The following is a 19,385-nucleotide window of genomic DNA, read 5'->3' as shown; positions in this document are numbered from 1 at the left end:
AGTTTTCAAAAAAATTTCATCAGTCTTGTTGGGTGTTTTCACAAAAGTCTACCTCAGATTAAAAAAATGTCTGAGGCTGCAGACACACTATGTCTTGCCAGTGTGAAAGGGTCCTTTAAATATCTAATTTCGTAATAAATCCAGGGGTGCCGGGGCCTGCAACAATCCCAGCCGTGGGCGCGGGTAGGCACAGCGGCCTACGCTGCAGCTCCCGCTGCTCACAGCAGCGCCGTGGTCCAGACACAGACAGATTCAAACACCGGATTCTGGGCGTTCTGCAGATTTACCAAGACTTCTGATCTTTAGAGGTTTTCAAAATACAAGTTTTAGTGGGAAATGCGTAATTGGCGCCGTTTAACATTTAGAGAAATCCAATATGTCATCGGAGGCTCTCCTAAGAATTAAAATAAGGCAGTTTTCCTTGACCTCTTTCCTTCTCGTGTTGCACCTGGTCCCAATAAGGCACAAAGAATATTTAAAGTAACAGAATGCCAAGTTTTTCTCCTAAGATGTAAAGTAATTTCTGATCATCAACCTCATTATATCTCACCTTCTACACACTTTGCCTGGTGCCAATGAAAAGATAAAAATACACAAGAGAACAAAACCGTAAGCTGGTTAATTATAATATTTATGAGCAGCCTCCAATATACTTTTTGGTTGGGGCAGTAACTGAAATTATTGAAAAAATCTACATATTCCAGTTATCTAATGCCATAGTGTTGCATTCATATGGCAATTTGCAGGCTTGTTGTATTAGTTTTATTTTCTACTGGCTACAGAGAATGACTGTGTGCAAGCTATTCTATAACTCTGTGATGCTTGCCTCCAGTGTACAAGAATTTTTGTAGGAATTATTTGTTTCCCATTTTCCAACAGACTAAGGCCAATTTCCTTGTTTCTGACCCAGAATTCTACTGTCCGTGACTACTATTATCCTATTTCTATCACAATCAAGTGCTAAATCAGATTTGCTAAATAGAATAAATGGCTCTAGTTGGAAAACTTGGAGATCATTAAAAATAATCACAATCTACTTGATAATGCAATTTCCATCCCTTGTCATCACCACGGAAAATATCTTGATGAATTATACTCATACTCCGGATTCAGGTGATCACTTAAATAGCAGTGCACCCTGCACTGTTTTTTGCGAGAGCTCCCCACCAAATCGATGGAGACAATTCTCTAACACATCAAAAAGCTTCCATAACCTGAACTCTGCCCAGCCTACCGTCTGGAGAGCAAGACTTAATTCCTTGGACAACAGAAGCCCATGGCAGGATGGACGCACAACAGAGCCTCACAGATCACTTTTCAGGAGGTGGTGGGCACATGAGCAGGCACTCATCCACAGACCCAGCACCCAGCTTTGGTACAAACATGCACCCCCAGGAAGGATCGTATGAAAGCAATACTACCATCCCGTCCCATGCACTTTCAAACTTTCCCAAAGAGAGAAATCTTCCAAGATTTTTTTTTTTTTTTTTTGAAGACAAAAATCCACCACTACATAGCCAAACCAAGATAATTCACTCTTGGATGACGTGATCGTAACAATTTGAAATTCACCATCTAGCATGACTATTCCCCAACTGAATTTTCTCAACAGCATAATAACTGCATTTCAGACCATAAAACTTCACACTGTCAATATTTGATGAGAAGCATCCTGATATGCACATTTAAACTAGAATAGTTCAGAGTTTGTGCTTTTGGAATTTTTCTCTAGCAACTATCTTTTACTGGTAGAATTTCAAAGGCCAAATATTTAAAGTTTCTTCAAACTAAAATGCCCTTATATAACTGTACATATAACTGTGACTTGTATGTATTCTCATCATGATTAATATTTTTAGTTAAAACAGGTTTAGAACTGATCAACTGAGTATACTTAAATACCACTAATTTTAACAAAACACACACACACACACACACACACACACACACACACACACGCATGCACTTTTCCCCTGAAGGATATTATTGTTAGATCAAAGGAACATAACCTGTGCCTATTCTAAAATAAAGCTTATGGATAAAATTCATACAAGTCAAGAGATTTTTTTGATATTGTTCAAAATAATATGCACCAACAGATACCAAAGCAAAGCATTTTTAAATACGCAAAACAAATAAGATCTTGGTTTCAAAAATATCAGTTAGATTCACATTTCCTACAAGTCGGTTCAAAGGAAACAACAGCTCTGAAGCCCTTCAAAGTATTGAGATTGGATCAATAAATATTAAGCTGTATCTACTAGACCAGAGAGAAGATTCATTGCAAAGTGTCCCACCAGGCAGCAGTTATTAATTAAAACCTAATTTTATTTCTTTGGGAATTACTGGTTGGAATTTCAAAACTCACTTGCTATGCTCAAATGAGTGACGGGGCTGGTCTTGTTTTCACCATTCCTCTCATTGACAGCCTGCACGTAGTAAGCCCCGGCGTCACCTGCTGTCGTCGCAAGTATCACCAGCTGATTCTCCAGGGTGATGGCTCTGTTTCAGAGAAGGAGAGACAGTGTCAAAGCTACTTCAGGAAATTTATTTGTAAAATAAAATTATTTTATGAGGCCAATTACACAGCAATGTCTAGAATTCGTGAAAAGATCTGAAAGACTAAAACAGCACATAATCACACTTTAGGAACATGGCCACGGTGCCCTCTCTGGTCTGGCTGGTACACTGCTGCCGGAAGTATCTGAGCATTCCAGGTGCTCCATATCTGCACCAACCCTTGGCTGTAACAGGACAACGTTTTGCAACATGTCTATCTAGAGATTGTTAAAGCTCAGAGGTTGCTCTGAGGATTTATAATGAGGCTCATTATAAATGAGGTAGAAGTAACTCCAGGAAAGCTGTCCCTTTTCTTTCAGGTCGGGCTACTTGATCATGCAATGGTCACAACCCTTTCAAGCTGAAGTCTGGACCACCAAAACCATGACCCAGGGCAAACGAGTCTGTTGTGATGTTCTCCACCTCCATGGTCCCTCGTTGGAGCCTTCGCACATCTATTTTTGCACTGGTGGGTAGGTAGAGTGTTGTGCATGGGCACAGCGCTGACCTTTCAACTTCAATCCTCCCATCGTTATGAACTCCAGGCCACACACACCTCTCTCCATGTCAAATCTCAGGAGAAACAGTGAGCTGACAAACAAATGAGCAGTCTACTTGATCATGACCAAATCCTCCTCCAAGGTCCCAATCACAAAGCAAAAGGGACTTGAGACACTCGATTCACGCACCTTCCTCTGAGCCACAGCTGCAGAACAAGGGCTTACAGTGACTTAGTGCCAGAGGGGACCAGGCCCCTCACAAGCAGATTAGGACTCCATATAACAACTCCTGCTGCACCATGCTTTGAGAAAGAAGAGAGCCAGCAAGGACATTTCCATTGTAATGGAGGCCTCACAGTGTTCTTTGCTCTTGCTAGGACTGATTCTGTATTCCTTTTTCTAGTGAAAGAGGTGAGTATGGGAAGTTAAATTTGTTAAAAAATACAAAGTACAAACGAGTAAATTGTCCTCTGGCTCATGAATTGGGCATGAAGGGTGAGATGTGTTCTTAGCACCTACACGTCCTGTAGTCTCTGCTCTTATTCCCCAAACACCAGAGACACAGGGGACACCAGAGTGAACTGTCACCCATAGGACAGGATGCTTACTCTCTAGGGAAGGCCTGCTTACTTGTTTTCAGATCTTACTCATGGCCCTTGTAGAATTCAATAATTGTGGAAACTAAGTAATCTCTCTTGAAGAATTTAATGCAATAACAATCTCTCTTTCCTGTTACCTTCTGGAGAGATTAAAAAAAAACTATTGGTTTTTAGACATTGTATGAAATTATCTTAAGGAAGGATTGCTCACTCAGGATTCCCACAGGACATATTACACTTTAGGTCTCTATGGCTATCTTATTTCATGTCTCATTTAAGAAAAATTCCCTATTAGGAAGTTTTCAATTTTTAGTCCCATAAAAGTATTTCAAAAAGAGTTTTATTATAATTATTTATTATTCCTTTATAGTTTCTTTTATAGAACCATAGAAATTGTTCCATTTTATTTTAGTATATGTTACACTGGTACCTAAAATTAAATATGAATATTTACTACACATGAAGTTATACATTTAATAGTACAATTTTAAAACTGAATATATGACTTTTGCTTTAACATCTGATTTTTACCATAGTAATTTCTAATATGCTTATTATTTCTCAGAATTAGTCTTATAAAATGCCCATTACTTCTCTATATTATTTATTACATTGTTTCAGGAGTATTGAAAAATTTAAAATACATAAAGAATAAAAGCATTGTTATACATCTATTTGAGATTTTATTTTTCAGCTCTTTTTTCTTTTAGCTTTTAATTTCTATTCTTTTTAAAGTCACTATTCAGGAAAAAAATTATCTGTTGTTAAACAAAGACACTACAAAAACACTAAATCTTGGAACACTATTAGATAAATGAGAATCAATTCTCCAGAAAACGTCTCTTTTTTCCTATCCAAATCCTGAACAAAGATTTCTATAAAAGAAACTAATTTTTTAAATGCAAATAAAATACCTACAAACATTCATGTAAATTTTGACCCTGATCACGGCTAAGACACTTTAAGAAGAGAGGCTGTTCTTCAGTGGTGGTGTTAACAGGGCATGCTGAACAGAGCCTAACTTTGCTGTGGCCACCAAGCTGCTGCCGGCAGCCCACAGTATAAGCAGGTTACCCGGTCGCAGTGCCAGGTTGGGGTCATGGTCACTCTGTCCCCAGTGGTCATGGTAGTGATTTTATGGCTCTGATGGGGATGAGGTGGTCCAACTTTAATGCGGAGCTGACAGTGTTGGTGGTAGGAGAAAGAGAATGGAAGCTCCTGGGTCCCTGATGCCTGGTAGAGCCCACAAGCCGACCAGCCCACAGCCTATTTCATAAGTGAATACGCTTTGGTCATGGTAAAGCTTGTTTGTCAGTTAATAAACGTCAACAAAGTGCTGATACAGACTCAAAGAGCATATACAAGAGCATGCAAATGGGACTAAAAAGGTTTGTGTTCTCTGCATAGAGAACACAATCCCATGTATGGCTTTCATTTTATTTTGTTTGTGGTATTGGGGGTTGAAACTAGGGGCATTTTACCTCTGAGCTATACTCCAGCCCCTTTCTTTTTTTTTTTTTTTTGGTGGTACTGGGGTTCCTGGAAGCCCTTCTACCTCCGAGCTACACTCCCAGACCTATTTTTACATTTTTCTTTGGAAACAGGGTCTCCTAAGCCAGCGCGCGTGCGGCTGGCTTCGAACCTGCGCGATCCTCCTGTCTCTGCCTCCCAAGCGCGGGGATTACAAGCATACGCCACCACGCCCGGCCTGCCCTTTTTGAAATAGGGTCTCATTAAGTTCTCATGGCCTGGCCTTAAATCTGTAATCCTGTCTCAGCCTCCCAAGTACTAGGATTATAGGCATGTACCACCACACCTGGCTGTATGACTTTTTGTAGATGTATATTATATAACCATGGTTAGTCTCTGAATGGCAAGTTATTTCCTTTAAAATTTTGTATTTTAAAATACTTTCCAACCTCTTCACAATAAACAAGTATCACTTTTGTTATCAGAAGAACAATATTCTAAAGGAATGGAAGGGCATGCTAAGTAATTATGGTAGCAAAATTTAATACTTTGCCCATAATATGAACCACTCAGCTTTATTATAACATAATTCCAGAGAACTCATTTAAAACTTACATTGACTTCACAGGAAAATTATAGTATTCATCCAGAGAGATTTTCCTTTTACTTTATTAAAATAAATACATGTATGGTTTTATATAAAATTATTTCCTTAGTATTTCTCCATCTTAATTCTACATTTAAAAATGAAACCTCATAATTCTTACTTCTAATTCCATGGGTTAGTCATAAAAATAATAGGAAAAAAAATCTCAGTCCAATATGGGCAAGATGAACTATAGCTCATGAAACTAAACTAGAATGCTGGGTTCATGAAAGAATACATTAGAGAGAGGCAGGGTGGTGCACACCTGTAATCTTAGTACTTGGGGGACTGAGGGAGGTTTGAGAGCAGCCTCAGAAACTTAGCAAAACCCTGTTTCAAAATGAAAAATTTAAAAAGGGATATGGGTGTAGCTCAAAGGTAGAATGTCCCTAGGTTCGGGGACAGTACCATAAAAATGAAAAAAAAAAAAGTTAAAAGATCACTAGATCACTTAGGTAACAACTATGACCACAGAAAGGGTTTTCACAATAGGAAAACCAGTCTCTTTTCCTTAATAGCTGATATTCAGCAGTAAAGGCAATGCTGGGGTTCTTTAGAGGATGACCATTTCCAATGGCACTTCTGAAGTGTTTCTGGCCATACTTCACTGGATTTCAACACACTCATGAGGTACTTAGCCATATAACTCTCTATATCCGAAAGGGAAGAAATCTGAGGCAGAGAGGCACTACCTTGGGTCTTTGGCCATCACCTTGATCAAAAACTCCCTTGGAAAAAAACAGCCCCACAAATAGATGTCTAGACCCACCCCTGGGGCATGTGGTAAAAGAGCTGGAATAGAGAATATATACAGAATAGAGTTTCCTGCCCCAATATCTAGGGGACATCACATTCCCTATGATGTAACAGATCATCTGTTTTCTGGGATGTGATGCTGATCATAGAAGCACAGGATTTATGGTTGGTGAAAGCAGACCACTGGTACTTTGTAGGTGTCTGAAGATCAGGAAGGAGAAATAAGAGTGCATATTCATGGGAACAGAGACAAAACCTGTATTCTATTCAGTGAACTGTTTGGGTCCCCAGTCTGCCCAACAGTATTTGGGGTCCTCAGTCCTGGGTGAGAGTACAAGGAAAATTAATACGAACCAAGAACACACGGTATCCCATAGAGCTTACACAGGGTTATTTATAAGCTGTGAGAAGTGACAGGAAGCATTTTAAGATCCTTCCCTTAGGAGTGCTTTTGTGGATCAGTGGAAGGAGTTCCAGGAGGTATCCAAAAGTGTTTTCATGATGTGTTTCAAAACCAGCAAGGTAACCAAAACATCCTTTGGCTTCTATGAAAAGATAAATCATTTTTGGACACCAAAAAGTATTTTGATCTTTGACACTTTTAATACAAAGTAGGACGGTAATATAGACATTATTATGGTGAAACTTCAGAAGTGTCCAGAAAAGTACGAACTTAGCCCATAAAATATAAAAACATAATCTGAGTCAGTATTTTTACTATTACAAATGTTAAAGTAGCATTTGATTAGTTTCAATTGATATTCAAGAACATAAAACAAAAATCAGAGTGCAGGAAAATACAGAACAGTCATTTTCAGGCCCTTTAAAAACTAAAATGTTTGAAATTTTAATGAAACAGCTTTTTAATGGGCTGGTCCTCAGGCTCAGTGTTGTGGTGTTAATCTGGATCTCAAGTCCTACAGTTTAACAGCAAGTTCAAGGCAGACTACTTTGGAATTGATGAACTTGCCTTAGCTGTATAATTACAAGAACTAAAATTGCTTCCAAGTAGTTTGGGCAATTATGAGTCCCTGGGTACTGGATAAATGTTAAGGCACCAGAGTGACATGTTTACTGAGTCAGGAGGTAAATGCATACTGCGGACCATCGGCTCTGGGTGTAGGAAGAACGTTTTAAAGGCAAATGTGGAAAGAATTTGGGAAACCTATTCCTCAGCATTTCAAACCAGCAGAAGTGTCGAGTTGAATTGTGTTCACTAGCAGAACACATGAATCAGAACACGTCACCAGAAATCCAGGTAAGAGAGAACCGTCTACTGGCATTGTACACAGCAATGCAGGCTTTGAGGAGAAAGGCAGCTACTAAATTTGAGAGCTCTGGTTTTTCAGTGATGGATACAATGAGGTGCCCAGAGAGAAAGGAGACTAGGGACAGAGAAGTCCCCCACCAGATAGTTAACACTGTGTCCCATGCTGGTCTTACAAATCACAATGTTTCTGTGCAGAGGTTCTCTTCTACAGCAGGTGCAGTTAATTGAAAATATATGGAAAAAACAGAATGAAGTTGGGTGCAATGGTGCACAACTATAATTCTAGCACTTGGGAGGCTGAGACAGGAGGATCACAGGTTTAAGGCTAACCTAAGCAACTTGATAAGGCCCTCGGCAACTTAGTGAGACACTGTTAAAAAAAAAAGGAAGGAAGGAAGGAAGGAAGAAAGACAAACTATAAGGCCAGGCATGGTGGCTCACACTTGTAATCCAAATACTTGGGAGGCTGAGACAGGAGGATCATGTATGTTCGAAGCCAGCCTAAGTAAAAAGTAAAAAATAAAAAGGGCTGGGAGTACATCTCAGAGGTAGGAGTCCCTGGGTTTAATCCCCAGTACCAAATAAATTATATTGAATTTTATGAATTCACCTCTATACAATTCTTTCATATTGAAGGTGAACCCTTATTTATAGATGAAAATGGAGGTGAGTTTTAGGGTGGGGTTTCTAAAATGGCAACTCCCTAAAAATCCTGTCAGTTTTAAGCATATTCAGACATGCAATTTTTGCCTTATACACACTGGTCTCTAGTTTATAAGCATAGAGCTAATAAGTAATAGTATGCAATCAATAACTATGTTAAATGAATATAAAAAAGAAACTGCTCAAGTACTTGTATTCCTACATTGACCTGGCTATTCCTTTCTGAACCTGCAACTACATTTTGTGCCTAGAATCCAAGCATGGAGAGGAGTAACCTAACCTTTTTTATTTTTATTTTTATTTTTTGTATTAGGGATTGAACCCAGGAGTATTCTACCTCCAAGCCACACCCCAAATCCTTTTTTTGTTGTTGTTGTTTTGATAAGGACTCTCTAGGTTGCTCAGAGTTTTGCTATGTTGCTGAGGCTGCTGACCTGGAACCTATGTTCCCCCCGTCTCAGCCTCCCAAGTACTAAGATTATAGGCATGCACCACCACACCCAGCTGTAATAAATAATTTAATTTGTGGAGTATCCACTATGCATGTAACACTGTCCAGGGAAAGTACACCAAGAAATATGGTCATTAAATATAAGGAGATACCTCACTGGAAGAAGAAATCTAAAGTTTTGTTTTGTTTTTGTAAAAGGACAATTCCAAGTAGATGGTCACGTATATATAAAATTTTAGAGGACTTGATAAGCCAAGCAGGCAGCCAGCCCACCACAGACATGCAGGTCTGGCCACATCTACCCTCTTAGAGACAGATGCCTCAGATGCAAAGTCTGATGGGATAGCAAACAGAAAGACACAGTTCTCTAACTTGGATGGCAGTAAGAACTCAGGAATAAGAACAGTAGCTACTTCTACATGTGAGGTGGAAGGAAATGTCCTCCTCACTCCTGCTGACCTGTCCACCCACGGGTCTCGCCTCTCACCAGCGCTCAGAGCCAAGAGATCCTGAAAGGGCTGGCACACCTGATTGCTGCCCTGACTGCTCCCTAGAAGCATGGCCGCTGGGTGAGCACCCCAATCAGCACGGCCCACAGCAGCAGAACTTCAGTAGCTCATCAGAAGAGAAGCAGAGAGAAACACTCCACCCACACTTACATGGCTGGTCTATAAATAAATGCAAAAGGACCACTGAACTCACGTTTGTTCATCTTTTCCCCGCCCGGCTCCCTGAGCAGCCTGGTAACTGGAAGCAAAATGCAGCCTGCCTTCAAAGTGAAAGCCTAAGATGGTCTACAGAGAAGACATCTCCTTTTCCTACCAGAAGGTGATTACAGCTGACAGACGTGACCACCGTAAACAAGCCCTGGGTTAAATTGTCACTACATCCTGTTAACACAGAGGCCCTGTAAGTGACCACACAGTGCGTCCTGGGTGGGGCAACGAAACTGGAATTGGACTTGCTCCTGATTTTGTTCCCTCGGGCTCAGCACTTGGCTTTCTCATCTGTAAAATGGGGATAAGAGCAAGGACATCAAAAGGGCCTCCGTGAAGTACAGCTGAGGCGAAAATGCAAGCGTGGCTGCCCCCAGCTACTCCTCTGGTGTGAGGCTGAGCGCGCTCCTTCAGGCCTGGCGAATGGGAACAGGACACATAGGCGTCTGTCCAAACTGGTGGTTGCACAGTAGATGCTTTTAGAGTGTGAGTCAACAGATTTCTGTGCAAACCCAGCCAGGCTCCTGAATTATCAGATAAGTTAAAAAATGACCTGAAGCCTGAACCACCCAAAATATAGCCATCTGCTCAGGCACCGTGCATGAGGACTTAGCAAAGAGGACTGTCCCTGGGCTTCCTCAACGTGTGTTCATGGGTCAGGCACGGAATCAGTCCTCTCCTTTAGGAAAGACACTCCCTGGGAGGAGAGATGAGAGAGATGGGGATTACAGGGCAGCTTTGATGTAACTGGCGAGGGACTTATTTCATCAGGGATTTTTGCCTAGAAGAAATGTACTTCTTATTTATAGTGGTGTTTCATAAAATTTCTAGCTAATCTAAAAAGCATTTTAGTCCATTTGTACTTATCCAGGGCCTTTTACTATTGTAACTGATTGTTCCAGCACAAGGACTTATAAATTGCCAGGCCAAATTTTTGGTGTGGTTATACACAAGAGGATGGATGTGAGGAACGAGGAAGGACTCTGCAGAGTGGAGGCTTATGCATGCCCATTTCCAACCAAGATGCTTTTCTGAGAAAAGAAAAAACAAGACTTCACATGTGAGAAATACATGTTTTATGTTGTCTGGGTCCTTAAACGATAGAACATATGTAGGGTATAAAATCTACTCACTGTAGAAACTATTAAAAATATGAGCACCAGAGAGAGCCTCTAGAAATGGGGGCCGCTGGTCAGCCCTTCCCTCCCTGGTGATACTCTGTGAATACCAACACTGAAAACAGCTAATCAAATTTTTTAAAAATGGCTATGGCTGAGTAAGGCACTTTTCACCAAATTAACCAAATGTCAAGACCAGCTCTGCTGCCTGCCCAGCCGATGTGAGAGCTCTCAGGTGCAGGGCCGTGTGGCTGCCCACCTGCAGCTGCGGCCAGGGGAGTGGCCCAGCCACTCGGGCGACATCCTGGGCTGAGGTGGGAAAGCCGGAGGCTGACAATTCCCACTTCCAGCTGCAGTTTCTCCCCACGTCCTACTTTTCATCAGAACAAGGCACTCAGGAGTCTTTCTTCCCTGTGCAGATAGAGGGGCGCGGGCAGAGCACTTGACCCGGCCTCCGCGGGATTCTGTCCGCATGGGATTATATCTTCATGGCAGGATCAAGCGTCAGGAGCAGCCGCTGTGAAGGAGCCAGCTCTTCTCTAAGAGCAAATAATCGCAGAGGAATACTCGAAAATTACGGGCAGAGCAAATTGCTTTTTTGAATGTTCTCCACCTTTCACGTCTGTCTCCGCATTAGCTTCACTTTGAAGGAGCATAATTATTGCCAAGAGTTCCACTCTTTTGTTAAACTCCCTTTGATTACTAAGTGACAAAGCTGTGCCCAGAGAGGCAGAGCACCTGTGAAGGCTGCAGCCAATGCGCGCCTTAAGCGTGCCAGCTGATCTTGGTGACGGTGGACCTCTCTGCGCCTCCTCAAAATGAGGGCTCCCCAGGCTGCAGGCAGACAGCATCATGCTCCAGCACCAGACTCTGTCGTCAACAGGGAGGACGGAAATAAACCTAGAAGAAAGCCAATTTTCTTTCGGTGGTTCTTTTTTTCTGGAAGCTACTGTATGCAAGTGCTGGAGCACCTGTGGGGCCTCTGCTCTGTCCCACTACCTGCTAGTCCTTTGCTCTCTGTGATAATGGGCATGGTCCTGGCAAAGAGTGAGGGTGAGCGTCAACGTGTCCGGCACACAGCGACTCATGTATAAACAAGGCTGGGAGTTATTGAAAACTCCCAGCCTTGGTGGTAGGTTCACCACGCCCTTTGTTATGTGTGAAATGAACTTCTCCTCCAGTGAAGGCTGCCTCTGCTGCACCTGTGCTGGGGAATGCTTCCCAAGGCGCCGATTGGTGTGTGACGCTGGACGTGAGCCCCAGCAGGGAGAAGTGCTGCCGGCACCACTTTCAGGGTTCTGAGAGGTTCCTCTGCATGCATCGCAGCCTGCTGGTCCTGGCCTACCTCCTGGAGGCCAGGCCTCCAGTCACTTCGCACTCACTCCACCTCCTGGGGCTCTCACTGCTTCTCAGAGGGAGCAGCAAGCCCACTCCTTCTTGAGCCTCCTTCTCAACCGTGCCTCTGCTTGGCCTCCTTGCAGGAACGATGGGAACGAGCCTTTCTAGGCAGTTCCTAAGGGCCTGCAAATAGCTAAGCACTCTGCACATATTCTCTTGTCCATCCTCTGACATGTCCTAGCTATGTGACACTGTGACACTGAGCAAGCTGCTTCACTGATAGCTCTAGTCCCAGGTCGGTTGTTGTCTGCAAAATGGGGAAAATGGTACTCTTTTTTTAGTATTAATAGGAGAATTATATGAGGTAATTTTTTTTTGGGGGGTGGTACTGGGGTTCCTGGAAGCCCTTCTACCTCCAGACTACACTCCCAGACCTATTTTATGTTATTTTTATTTGGAAACAGGGTATCTTAAGCCAGCACGGCTGGCTTCAAACCTGCGCGATCCTCCTGTCTCTGCCTCCCAAGCGCGGGGATTACAAGCGTGCGCTACCACGCCCGGCTATATGAGGTAATATTTAAAGAGTGACTTGCACAACACCTAGCATGCACTCAAAACTAAAAGCAGGTTGGCTACTGTCACCTTCACAGGGGACAGTGAGGTTTAGCGGTAACAGAATCCTCCTGCCCCTAGAAAAGTGAAGAGTCCAGACTCTTACCCAGTCACACATCTCATTGTGTCCTCCTGTCCTCAGTCTATGCTGCCTGTCCTGTCCCCAGAGGAGTAAGGCCAGGTCCAGGAGCAGAAGGCTATAGAAGCCTCTGTCCTGGCGCGCAGCAGTGCTGCATCCTGGCACTTCCTGCCTCACATCTGGCTCCCAGGGCTCCACCAGTGCCTGGCATGTCGTGACGACCAAGAAACTGGCAAGCACATGCAGGAGGGTGCTGTGCACTGAGCTTAAGAAAGACCCGGGTGACACCTATACCCGGAGGGGGACAGCACCACTACACAGGTCTCAGTGGGGCCCCACGCCATCCTGGCTGGAGGAGCTGGAGTTAAGAGATCCCCTTTCCTAACCTGACAGAACCCCCAAAGCCAGGCCTTGTTTTGATGTAGTTGTTTTATGCTCCTCTAGGTAATGGCCATGTGTCTGGCTAATGAGAGGCAGAACCAAGAGTCCTAGGTTCTGTCCCTGAAGATTAATGAAAACAGTTTCCTTTGGAGAGGGTGTATATATATTTTTTTTTCAAGAGCTACTGAGTTTGGACTCTCCTAGGAGAAGCTTTATAAACCCTTTGTTCGGAACATTGAGGATATGTCTAAAATGAGAAAACAGGCAACCTCAGATTTGCCTGAGTGAATAGTGATATGCCCCCAAATACAACTATACATAATTTAAAGAGGACCTTTTGGTGAAAGTCTAAGCATATTGAACATATTATTAACTGTGACAACGCACCTGTGAGAAACAGGCAGTAGGTACATGCCGGTAATACCACTCTTAGTGCCTTCATGTTCCACAAGCAAATACAAACAGGTGAGTAGAAAGTGAATAAAAATGGTCAAGAGGGTAGTGCAGCAGCCACTTTTCCTCAACTGTCTCCACTTCTGGCTGGTGTCAAGGACCATGTGGTTCATTTACACGATCAACATAACACAATAACGTAAGACCATCACCACCACTGGCCATCGGCCTTCTTAAGGTGTGGCGCTGACCCGTAAGCTGTGATATACTTATGCTTAGTTTCTGGCTACATTTATTAAAAGGTATTTTAGGTTTGCCATAAGCAGCAGTTAGCTGAATACCCTGAACCAAAATGGTTAAAAAAAAAAAAAGCACCAAGTGTTGACAGATTAAAAGACCGCAAATGTTATTCTTTCATTTACTCATCTTATAAGCAAACGTTGAGCACTTGCTGGGGAGTTACAGATTATTAGTTATGGATTTGGGCAGGAATTGTGTAAGATGAGCCTAGAACACCTTGTACCGCATAGCAAGAAAGCAAAGATGGAGTCACATCCACTGAACTCGGGAACCAACCTGAAAAGGCTTCCATGACGCAGAAAGAGGACACTCTGAGCATCAGTAGGAAGGCAGATAAGTCAGAAAGGAAGAACAAAATTGACTTCATGCAGATAACAGGTCTACATAAAAAAGACCAAGAAATCTATAAGGCAATAATGACAATGACTCAAAGAGCCAATAAGATTTTCAGCAAAAGAGTTAGGATTCAACTAAAAGTAAGTTTCGTTTTTTAGCAGCTTAAAAGTACAAATTTGTTTTTAGATGTCAAGTGATAATTGAATATATTTACCGTGTACAGCATGATGGTGTGCCATATATATATGGTATGGATTGACTAAATCAAGCTAATTAACATCTACATTACCTCACATATTTACCATGTAGTGAAAACAAAACATTTAAAATCTACTCTCTTAGCAAATTTCAAGTATACAATATATTATTAACTATAGTCACCATGATATACAATAGACCTCTTGAACTTGTATCTTCTCTTTAACTGAAATTTTGTGTCCCCCAACAAAATCTCCCAGTCTTCCTAATCCCAATTTTTATATCTATTTAATAGCAACAAGCATATGAAAACCAAAATTTCAGCTCTAACAAACAGCATTTACAATCACTCGACGAACATACTTACCTGAAAATCGAGCAAGTATTTACAGGACTTGTGTGCCAACAAGACTGAGGAAAGAAAGCAAAGCTCCAAACTAATGGAGAGACATGCTGAGTTCATGGATCGGAATATTCAACAAAGTAAAAATATCAGGTTTTTCCCCAGACAGGTCTATATTTAATGTGATTCCTATCAAAATCTCAGCAAGGTTTTTATAGATACAGAAAGATTAATCTATAATTAATGTGAAAAGCCAAAGGAATTAGAATAGCTAAAAAATTTTTGATAGAGAAAATACTATGGAAGGAATCATTTTTGTGGATGTTAAGACTTATGATATAGCTACAGGAATCAACCCAAAGTGGTATTGGTAGATGGAAAGACAAACTCAATGAAAGAGAATAAAGAACCTGGAAATACACACAGAGAAGTAGAATCAACTGATTTTTAACAAAAGTTCAAAAACAAATCAATGGAGGAAGGAGACTCTTCAACAAATAGCATTGAAGAAATTGTGCGTTTATAGGGAAAAAGACAATCTCAACCTAACACCAGTATGCTTCACATAAACATTAATTTGTAATGGATCGTAAACTTACTTGTAAAATTTAAAACTATAAAAAATTTAGAAGAAATTTTAGGAGAAATTCTTTGAGACCTAACAGAGTTCTTGAATGTAATACTATAAGCATACTTCATAAATGAAGAAATCAGTGGGTTGGACTTCATCAAAATTAATTTTTTTCTATGAAAGTCCTTAGAAGAAAATATGATTGCAGACGAGGAGAAAGTATTTGCAAAATATTAATCTAAAAAAAGGATACATATACAGAATATGCAAAGAACTCTCATCTCAGAAGAGCCTCCGGAACAACCTACCTAGAGAGTAAGCGATGGGCCAGGAGCGGCGCTTCACGAGCGCAGGCCCCATGCCAACATCACTGTCCACTAAAGTTATGATGAGCTTTCACTGTGCCTATGAAACAGCCACAATAAAAAATAGCAACACAGAGAAACTAGATCTCTCACAGATTGCTGGTGGGAATGAGAACCAAAATGGCCATTCTGGTAAAGAGTCTGGCGGGTTTTTCTAAAGCTAAACATAATATTTGCCACTCGAGCCAGCAATGTCCATGTCTACTGGACATTTATTTATTTCAGAAAGATAACATTTTGCATCTATATAAAAGCCTGTGCAGAAATGTTCATAGGAACTTTATTGGTAATAACCAAAACCTGGGGGGGGGGGAAACCAGTAGTTCCTTGAAAGGCAAAGAGCTAAACAAATGGTGTCCCATTTGTACTGGGGAATACTGCATAGGAATCCAGGGAAACTATTGTCCAGGCAACCTGACTAGATCTCAAGGGCACTGGAGTGAGTGAGAAACACCAATCTCAAAAAGGTCACAAAATGTGCAATTTTACTTAGACAACATTTTCAAATGACAAAAATTCAGAGATGGAAAGAGACTGGAGGTTGCCCAGTGGGATGCTGCAAGGGAGGGAGGAATGACTGTGACGGGCCTGTGGTGAAGGTACAGCTCTGCACTGGGACGGCAGAGGTGGTTACACAAGCCTGCACATGCAGGGGAATTGCAGTTATACAGCACACAGCGCACACTAGGACACCAACTTCCTGGTTGGTACACGCACCATCGTCATATCAAATGCAATCACTGGGTGAAGGGTACATGGGACCTCCCTGAACAGTTTTTGCAATTCTCTGTGAATGTATAATTATTTCAAAATAAAAAGCCCAAAAGAAAAGAAATGTTCTGTTAGAGGGGAAAAAAAAAGAAGACTTTTCAACTATAAGACCAGAACTGAGAAGCTGAAACCAAGTTGTCTTGTCCTACTAGAACACAGGGGCACTGGGCAGAGTTCTCCCTGGAGTTTTCAGGGAAAGGGTAGATAATGAAATTTAAGGACTGAATAGCAAAATAGGGTGGAGCACATGAAGATCCAGGTTGGAGCATCTGGATGGAGTGGGACTGGCTTGGTGTGCCTGAGGATATCAGAGGAAGCCCAGAGGCAAGAGCAGAGAGAACTAAGAGACAGAGGAGGTCCAGCTGGGAGCAGCCAAGCCATCTGGAGCCCACCAGCCCTCTCTCAGGCCCTGGTATGCCCCTTCCTGCCTGGTGCAGTCTGAGGATACAGGTGCTAACCGCTTTGAGCTGACAAGGGAGGATGGAGACAGTGCACTGACAATCTATACTGGGAATAAATAAATGATATGAATGCAGCCACAAGAACTCAAAAAGCCCAGCAGAGGCCAGTTAATGAATTAGAATTTTTTTTAAAAATCAGTATACTCTAAGGGTTATGGGAACAGTTATTTACTCTTTATTTACAACTTTGCAATGACACTGAAAGAGAATTAGTTAAATGTACTGCACTCCAAAGCAAAGTGAAGACAGTAAAAAAGTTTTTGTTAAAGCTACCACAAACAGGAGAAAAGGGCTATGTTGATCAATCTGTACTTTCAGGAATTAAGAACCACATATGTAAAATTTCCAGTTATACAATAATGCCTCATAAATGAAACAGCAATGAGTCTTATTTTATCATCTGAATCTATGGCTTCCTTTGCTCAAAAGCTATCAGCTGTGTCTGGCTAGTTTGTGCTTTGGAATATACTGGGGAAATAAAAGGATTTTTGCAAAAAACTACATTTAATTGTGCAAATATCCAAGTTTGGGGCACTTTTGTTAGGGTGAGAAGGACAAAGAGCTCAATGAGAAGGAAGTTAGAGGGTGTCAGGTTAACCAGAGCCAAGAATTGTGTCCAGAACAGGTATTTGAGGCCAAGAACAGGCTGGGCCAGCCTGCAGGCATGCCAGGGCCTCTGCACACCGGGACTTCTGCAGGTCAGTGTAAGATATCTCAAAGAGAACAAAAGACCTTTCTCTTTGGATACAAGAATAAGGTATGTGTGTGCCTGTGTGTTCCCACATGCATGTGTGTGTGTGTGTGTGTGTGTGTGTACACATTTGTGTATACATAAGTGATACAGATGAAAAACTGAATACTGTTGTACTTTATGAATCATTTGATTTGTGATGGCAGAGAAAAAAGTACTTAAAAATAGCTACTCATGCAGCAAGAGCATATGAATATGGTTAGAAATTTTCATTATTGAATAATGGGAATGAAGGTACATTATTCAAATACTAAGTTGGCTAAGAATTGATAGAAAAGAGATCTTTTTAAAATAAATTTAAAAAAGAATTGCTGTATCTCCATATAAATTCAGACACACAAGACACTCTTTAAAATACAGTGTGCTAGGATATCAAGTTGCACACCTACTGCACTGAAGACTACCAGCAGAAAGTTAGGTATTGGGAGCCAAAAACATGCCTCTGCTACCATCTAAACAAAAACACTTGAATGTGAGGCTATAATAAAACCTACATAGTTTCATTGTTCTGTAAAAGGTGTTTATTCTATCACATGGAGATAAGAACCAAAAACTTGACCTGGAAGAGGAAGAAAGAAAAATAAAGAATAGGCCAAGAAAAAATAATACCATGAACCAAGTGTTTCTGTTATTTAGTCAGTAAGTTTAAAAGTACATACCCGAGGCACATAGTTTCAAATTTATCATTCTGAAAAGCTTGTAAACTCAGGCAGTGGTGGAGAGAAGTTACTGGCCCATGTATGCCAATTTTAGAATAAATGGTATCTAACATTCATACACTGTTAGCATGAAGGAGTCAGAAGGGGTCTCAAGAGAATAACTGGAAAATGGAAAGGCATGACACACTTTTAGATAGGAGAATTATCAGATTATGAAGATATTATTTCTTTCCAGATTTACTTGCAAGATTTAGGAAAATTCTAAAGTACTTCCCAATTCTACTTTCTGAAAATGGAAACTGTTCTGAAGCTTATAAGAAGAATCAAAAAAGTAATAAAAGCCCCAAAATTGTTTTTAAAAGAAGAATAAACACGAGGGACTTATGCTACCACTTATTAGATGACATAAAATCCATCCTAAGATAACTAACGATTGAATAATACATAATTGAAGAGGGGACAATCTTCCCTTACAGGAGAATTCCAATTAATTACTGTAAAGAGAAATAGAAAAGGGACCATTAGAAATCCACCAAAATAGCTTGTGAGGGCAGGATCCACTGGTGAATGCTAAAACTAGTGGCAAAACTTTTAAGGAGAAACAGGATATTTGTATGACCTCAAAATATCTACTCAAAACATTATAAATTTTATTTTGCTCTAATGTATGTCCACAAATTTGGCACTTAGTTACAGCCCCCCTGCTTGTGGGCTGGACTAAACAACTGCCTTCTAAAAAATAGAATATGGGCAGGGAACAGTAACTTTACAGAGAAACCCAGATAACACCACATCTTAGCCAGTAATAAGTCATGTGATGCGTGTACCCCTGTATGACAGGAGGCACAGCTCACTGTGGGACTCATTCCCAAATCCCTAAGCCATACCTAATCATGAGAAAATATCAGACAGGCATAAAGTTTTTAAAAACAATTTATCAGTAATGTTCAAGAGGTCCAAGGTCATGAAAAACAAGACCAAAAACTGTCCCAGATTGGAGGCGTCCAAGGAGATGTGATAACTAAAAGCAATATAGGATCCTGTATGTGTTCTGGGATCGGATAAAGGCAGTAGAAGGA

General features: G+C 41.2%; 1 protein-coding gene across 1 annotated transcript in view; it reads right to left on the bottom strand.

Annotated features, from left to right (window-relative positions):
• Positions 1–19,385, bottom strand: part of SDK1 (sidekick cell adhesion molecule 1) — a gene marked incomplete at both ends in the record, with an annotated part of 886,211 nt that overhangs the window by 375,099 nt on the left and 491,727 nt on the right. The window contains one exon of the mRNA XM_080702238.1: positions 2,369–2,502. Coding sequence (XP_080558364.1) covers positions 2,369–2,502 — 134 coding nt within the window. The remainder of the gene's footprint in view (positions 1–2,368; positions 2,503–19,385) is intronic.

This window comes from Muscardinus avellanarius (genome assembly GCF_963383645.1).
Source record: "Muscardinus avellanarius genome assembly, chromosome: 10".
Lineage (NCBI taxonomy): Eukaryota > Metazoa > Chordata > Mammalia > Rodentia > Gliridae > Muscardinus > Muscardinus avellanarius.
Note: the sequence above shows the minus strand (reverse complement) of the source record. Positions and strands in the feature narration are given on the sequence as shown.